The sequence below is a fragment of the Ruditapes philippinarum genome, unplaced genomic scaffold (assembly GCF_026571515.1).
Source record: "Ruditapes philippinarum isolate M1 unplaced genomic scaffold, ASM2657151v2 ctg23555_1_1_1_1, whole genome shotgun sequence".
NCBI lineage: Eukaryota > Metazoa > Mollusca > Bivalvia > Venerida > Veneridae > Ruditapes > Ruditapes philippinarum.
In genome coordinates, this window is record NW_026859953.1 from 2194 (window position 1) to 10068 (window position 7875).

Sequence of the window (7875 nt, forward strand, 5' to 3'; positions counted from 1 at the left end):
ACTTTCCTGAAACTATACAAGGTTTGTACAACAGTGTGCAAACACTAGCTGTTAAATACCGAAAGCTTTGACTTATTTGAAGGGGAGGGGGAAAAGAAAACACACAAAAAACCAAAACCATCATGAGTTTCAAGAATTTGGGAAACAGTTCAAACTTTGAATGTACATCTACATTGTGAAGAAATTTTAAAAAAAATAAAGAAGAAACTTTTTAAAAAATCAACAAGGTAGGACAACAACAACATTATATCAACATATAAATATGGGGACAACAATTTTTAATTATAGTGAAAGAGTTAAAATTTTGGATCTATTGGAGGAGAATTTCAATAGTAATAGATCAGTTTGAAACCATAATTATAATGTATTATTAAAACAGTGCACAATTTTCTCTCAACATGGGGAATTGAAACACAGGATATAAGGAATTTTAAAGTGTAAATGCGATATGACAAGATAATATTATCAGGATTAAAGAGGGTGTTGGGACGTATTATGATAGTGTATAATTTTAAAGTCACTTCTCAGATAAGCTTTGAGGTTTAATATGACTGCATCAGCAGTTTTTTTTTCTCTCAATATTTTGGGACTTTGACCTTTGACCCTAAGGATTAGGATTGCTTAACCCTTTCTATGGGCTAAATGATTTAAATTGATTTGTCCATCTTTCAATGTGGACAAAACCATTCATCATTTTAAGAGGAAATTTTAAAATATGTACATGTATTGACTTTTAAGGGAACAGAGCAGACCATGGATTTGCTGACTGATATTGGTCTGCAGTGGGTGCATGGGCATAAAAAACTGCCACTAAAACAGACTCAAAGTCTAAATGGTAAAAAATTGGTAATTTACACCTGGAATGCATGGTTGCCTAGATTATTTTTTAGTCTTGTCTAATGATGAATAACAGCTAACAAAGTATGTTTTTTTACTTTAGAAGAATTGAACTGATTAAGTTTTGTCCAAGAATTGGGAAAATAATAATTATTTTCAACTGGGAATACAATAAGACACAATATTGGTTGTTAAATTAGCCTCCCAGAAAATAAGAGTCCCAGGGCATGTTTAAAGTAATGTTCCAGGATTGAAGACATTTGGGAATGTAATATTGTTATCTTTTGATGTTATCTTTTATCATCACAGGAAGTTACTGGTAGTTTAATTAACTGATAATTTTGTGATAATAAAAATAATATTTCTCACCTTTTTATTTAAATCAGCTTAGATCTACTTATATTGTTGACAGGCATTGTTAAAAGAAATATTTGGAATTTTAACAAGTACTGGTACTTAAAAAGATGTTTTTAGAAATTGTTTGAGAATTTAAAGACATGGTGTGAAATGCTTGGTTTTTATATTGTGTTAAACCAGCATGTTGTTTGTACAGTACATCTACTGTACTATGACAGAATCAATTGGATTCTTAAAGACTGTTAGGTGTTTTCAATAATAGTGAAATTAATTGTGACTTTTATAATATAGTTATAGATTTTGTTAAAATTTAATGAAAAAGTTATAAGTGGTGACAAGTGGTTGTTTAATGGAAGTCAGCCAGTGATTAAAGTAATTGGTACTTTTAAATTCTCTAATAGTTATTTAGGGATTTGATAAAAAATCTATAGGTAAAGGAAATGTAGGAGTGTTCTTTTCCGCTTGACTAAAATGGAATTTAATGAAACATAAGGAATGAGATATAAATCATTTAAAAGTGTAAAATGGTGTAGTTTTTTGAATATCTTGTCCTTTGAAGTGATGTATTTCCGTGTTTCTGAAATAAAGATGTCAGAATGTGTGTGAAAATTAAAATGTAATATGAAATTTGTGCTGCAGCCAGCATAATTCTGTTTTAAGTTTTAAAGTTTTGGCGGTTTTATCTGTTATCTCTTTCTAACATGCATTCATGAAAAAATATAATTTTGTTGGAATTACATTAGATTTTGGTAAATCGTTTATAAAACATGTTTTTGTTTGTTTCATGTTAACTTATCTATCAAGTATTTTAAGTTTGACTGTCAGTAACGCATATCTTTTGGAATGGATAAATTGAAAATTACAGTTAAGTTGTTTAAGAAATATTTAGATTTTTATATATCTTCTCTTTGATTTTTATATCTTTTTCATTTTAATTCCAGATTTTTTGTTAATCTCGAGCAGCGATGATGTCACGAGGTTACCAGGGTTACCGTGAGGACTCTTCGGTTTCCGACGCTGTATTTTCCGAGGAAGAGAGCGGGTATCAGGACTATTACTCTCCAAATAACTATAACTACAACCATAACAACAATGTGTTCAGCCCGAATTCATCTGTGACCTCATTTACGGATATTTATTCGCCAAGAAATATAAATACATCTGTGACTTCATTATCTGAGTATAATTCTTCTTCACGGAATATAAATACATCTGTGACACCATTAGGTGATTATAACTCGCCAAGGAATAATAACGCTAGAGAATTAAATTCTCCCACAGTGTCTAACTATAGTACATATTCACAGGAAGTTAAATATATTTTTGACCCAAATTTTGGTATGCAGCAAAGGTCAAGGTCACACTCAAGTGTAAAAATGCAATCAACACCTTCCCAGTTTGAACCCATTGACCCTTCAGGGAATTCAACAGAGGATGACTACTCACAAATCCAATACCCAAATAGAAAACCTAGTGTTCAAAGGAAAACCAGTAATTCTAGTCAGTATAGTTACAAAGGTCAAGCACAGAATGTAGGTCAAGGGCAAAGTGGAGGTCAAGGACATAATGGAGGTCAAGTGTATGCAAAGAATCCACCACCACCTCCACCAAGAACTTCAAGCTCTGCTTCAGCCTCTCAGATTTCTCAACAAGGTGACGCAACTCTCACGCCAAAGAAGCCGTCGCTCACACATTCGATGTCGGCATCATATTCAGCATATTATTATCCCTATAACCAAACACGACGGAAGACATGGTCTCCGGAAGGGTTCAGACAAGGCTACAATGTGGCCAGCATTAAGAGAAATCATAGATTACGTAGCTATAGTAACGAGCAACTGATAGAGTCAAACGTTGAAGTTCGTGACAGAGATCACATCTATGAAGAATTAGAGGCTGGACCACCTAAGTTAGCACCAATTAGTGGAATGTTGAATAGGGTGAGTAAATATTTTATTTTCAAAAGCAAAGCCATACCTTAAAAATGTTATCAATATCTGTAGCAACTAAAAGAAAAGAAATAAATTGTGCATCTTAACTTCTGAAACAGGTTGAATTATATGCAACAGTTAATTGCAACTTTTGCCATTTTAATTGAACCATTGGTAAAGCAGTCATACTGGTTTGGCAGTGTAAGGATGATATGCTCATTTCCCCTCCCTCTCAACATTTTTTTCTTACATTGCCCTTTGGATGGGAGTCTGGGACCCCTGGGGTTATAATTTGCATTTACAACTCATGGCCATCAAGGTCATCTTACTGTTATTATAATAGGAAGTTTTGTGGGACTATTACATAGCTTGTTCATTACACTAGTATCATTATATTGTTATATGTAATCTGGATCTGGTGAAATGGGGACTTTGATACTCCCTCCTCTTTATTTTTAAATGAAATTCAAATATTATTTAAGAGTACATTATTTCTATTAACATGATTTCTGAAATTTACAATTACATTAGAGGACAATATGTCTCAAATTTATTTCACCTTTCATTGCCTGTTTGGAAATTGTTTGTTTGCCTTAATATCAGTGATATTTGAAATTCTTACAAAAATATGAGAACATTATTTTATTTAATTTATTCATGATGTGTAAAGGTGTTTATTGCAACAGTTTATCTTAATCAATTCTTATGATCTCTGATTTTATGATTGCTGTACGTATATGATTAATAGTAAATTTGAAACATTTTTTTTTCTTTTTTGATATTTGTAATGAAAGGATATTTTTATTATAGCCCTAAGTAATTTAGATGGTTGTTAAAATGTTTTTAATAGTAAAATAAATTTTCTGGACCAGTTATTTTATTACAGGTATAACAGTTTTTGATGTTTGATCAAATAAGATGGTATAATCATATATATTTTAGTGTTACATGTACCAAGGTATATAGAAAAGATTGTAGCTTTAAAGGTTTTAAAGAGTTAAGAAAAAAGTTGTTCAGATAATTAAGAAGTGAAAAATTTGGTTATGGTATTTGAGTATTCTGTAATTACTTTCTTCCTAAAAGTATCAACTTAAAGTTTAATTGGATTCAGTATTAACACGAAGGACTTCATAATTTGTATTCCAAGGCAGTAAATATATTGCAGAAACAAATGTATTGTAATTTAAAGGTGAGGGGTGCGGCTTTTGACCTCCCTTTATGTATCCGCAAAGAATCTTTATATTTAGATTTCATTGCTGATGTCTTGTGGAATTAGGGCTTGTTATGATTAAGATACTATTATTATGTTTCAAAGTACAAACTGTTATTATGAACATTAAAGTGGAATAGTGTAGAATTTCGATTCTTACGTAATACAAAAACACCTAATACTAATAATGGTTAGATGGAAAAAGAAGATAAAATATTTGGGTTTTTTGAAGTTATTTTATAATACTGCATTGATTGTGATATATACCCTTGTAGGTAATATATGAAATAATGTGTAAAATATTTTACGTCTGTAAATGGTGGAAACCTGTATCAACTGATATCCTTCATGTATTACCTTTTATGTGTTGTTTATTTATAATTCTGACATAGCGACTTACCGAAACTTGGCAAATTTGGGATTTCACATATCCAACTTTTAACTGTTATACATATAGCTTCACATAGCACTACTGTATAAGATGGACAGAGATGGTCCAGAACCCTGCAAATATGGATTTTTCTTATCCAACCATCCTGAGTACAAACAAACTTTTCAGTTACATCTTGGTAAAATACATAGTGATAATAACTGCAATGGTTTGATCACAGTGAACAGTAATGCATGGTGTAGCTACATAACAGCTACATAAGGGTATTTTTTGATTTAGTATTTTCATACAGAAAGTACACTTATGGGGCATTTGAAGTTAGTTTTATCATTCAGTGTTTTCATACAGAAAGTACTCTTAGGGGCATTTGAATATAGTTTTTTTTTCAGAGGCATTTGAATTTAGTTTTTTAATACAGAAAGTACACTTAGGGGCATTGAATTTAGCTTTTTCAGGGGGATTTGAATTTAGTTTTTCAGGGGCATTTGAATTTAGTTTTTTCATACAGAAAGTACACATTTACTGTCATGCTTACAGATGACATGTCGCAAATACAAAAACGGTTGCTATAGACTTGTTCAGGTGAGCTTCCAGCACATTCTATATTGTATCTAGGGTTAGCGATTCACTCCTCACAATGTTTTCTTGTGTTATACACACACGCACACACTACAGGAATCTGGGATTGGTACTTCTATAGTGTTTTTTTTATACCACATAGTATACTGGTATATGGAGAGAAATATTTCACTGGAAGTTTCCTTCCTAACATATCTTCACGCACTTTGTGAAAGTTAGATACATGTATTGAGAAAATGTATGTACATTATTTTGCACTGACACGCAAAGTGATGGCCATTTTGTGACAAAATGCCTGAAAATCTAAATATATTGATTAATGATAACAAGCTGGCGAAATAGTACCATTGATGTTAAATGTATCAGTATCCCACCAGCAGTTCATCAATGCAATCTATATCTTTATACAGTGTACCAAATACTTTTGTTTAGTAAATATCGGATTTGTAGGTTGTATTTACCTTACCACCATGCAAGCTTGCAATATGGAGTGGCATCTGGGATTTTCCTCTGTGCATGGAGTGGCATCTGGGATTTTCCTCTGTGTATGGAGGGGCATCTGGGATGTTCCTCTATGCATGGGGTGATGTTTCTAAGCACATGAAATGCATCTGGAATTTTCCTCTGTGCATGGAGGGGCATCTGGGATGTTCCTCTGTGCATGGGGGATGTTTCTAAGCACATGAAATGCATCTGGATTTTCCTCTGTGCATGGAGGGGCATCTGGGATGTTCCTCTGTGCATGGGGGGATGTTTCTAAGCACATGAAATGCATCTGGAATTTTCCTCTGTGCATGGAAGGGCATCTGGGATGTTCCTCTGTGCATGGGGGGATGTTTCTAAGCACATGGAGTGCATCTGGGATTTTCCTCTGTGCATGGAGGGGCATCTGGGATGTTCCTCTGTGCATGAGGGGATGTTTCTAAGCACATGGAATGCATCTGGGATGTTCCTCTGTGCATGGAGGGGCATCTGGGATGTTCCTCTGTGCATGAGGGGATGTTTCTAAGCACATGGAATGCATCTGGGATGTTCCTCTGTGCATGGAGAGGCAACTGGGATAAATATCTTGAGATGTTGAAAATGACTGGATTAAAAATGTCGTTATTTTTCTACATACAAAATTTAAAATTTGAAAAAAAAGACAAGAGTACTAAAGATAGGTTAAAATGTACTCTACAGATCATGATTGATATGAGACTTAAGATCACATTAACTTTGCATTACTCAGCAGGGGAAATGAGAATGTCTAGGGCGAATTTTTATCTCACACTTTGATAAGCCTATTTGAATTCAAATCACTGTTAAGTTTGTCGAAAGATTAATATAAAAAATTTGTTGTTTTTTATTTTATAAATTTAGCAATTTAAAAAAAAGGAAGAAAAGAAATGATGACAAAAAACTACACACCATAAGAAAATTGTTTAAAGGTCAGGGTTCTACTTACCGGTAGATGCCTGCTTGACTGGTGTTACATTGGTGCCTGCTATAGTTCGAGACAATGCATAAACGGGGGATGTCCAAAATTCTTTCTCCTCCAGAAAAGCTGGAAATTTGACATAATTATGTCTGTTGCAGCCTTAAAAAAAATTTAAAAAAGAGAATTTGTTGTAATGTAAAGTAAATTTTAAGCTCTTCTAGTAGTAATGAAATTCATAATGGTTTGAGAAGCAACCATTCATCAGGATTGATCATAATCAGGTGTTCATCATGAAGCTAAAGGAATGTATTGTACACATCAGGACACTGTTGTAAATTATGCAATTAACATTTTAGGAATGGTGTGTGTATGGGTTTTTTTTGTAAAAAAAATAGCAATAACTGCCTTAATGGTAAGAAGTTATCAGAAATTCTGACGGATCATGTTCCCTAAACTTAGAATTATTATTAAATCTTTAAATTATAAGTTTTTGATTTGCTATGGAGACATTTCTTAATTTTAGGCTTGCGTCATATCATTAAAGTGCATAGATTCAAGGCCAGATTGTTGTTTTCTTTTTTTTGTTACAAAATGCAGCAGTAATGGAATTTTAATGGGTAAATAATCACAGAAAACGCACTGAATTTCATGTTAACAAAGGCTTTTAGATACTCCATTTAAATTGTGCAAAAACATATCATTAAAATTCAATTTAACATCTTTTTGCATGCAAAATGCACATTATTATCCAAGATAATTGCTGGTTGTACATCAGATGGGGGGGGGGGGGGGTTAATGTAATAAAGGGGAGTAACTCTAATGGAAATTTGATTTGCATGGAAACATGTTAGGAAGAGTTGTCTCTCTATAAACACTCTCTCTTTAAAAATAAGCATTATTTAATTCTGTGCATTTAAAAAGTTGGAAAATTGATTTGACTTTTTTTTTGGCATTTCATTAAAAAGAAAAGAAAAAACATCTTTTGAAGACAATTTAAGGTTTTAGTTGCTTTTAAAACAGTTCTAATAAAATTAATTTTGAAAACAATATTAGTGGTTTATGCCTGACCTGCAAGAGTATTGATAGTGATAACAAAATATAACTAAAGTAATGGTCAAACATACAAATTTAAATCCTGACATTTTAAATT

At 32.6% G+C, this 7875-nt stretch overlaps 1 protein-coding gene across 1 annotated transcript; it reads left to right on the forward strand.

Moving 5' to 3' along the window:
• Positions 1 to 2060: 2060 nt before the first annotated feature.
• LOC132758392 (uncharacterized) lies at positions 2061 to 3134 on the forward strand (the record flags this gene model as incomplete). The annotated part of the gene is given in 1 exon segment (XM_060750064.1): positions 2061 to 3134. A coding segment is annotated over 1 exon segment (975 nt), but the record flags the coding sequence as incomplete, so codon positions are not given.
• Positions 3135 to 7875: the final 4741 nt, after the last annotated feature.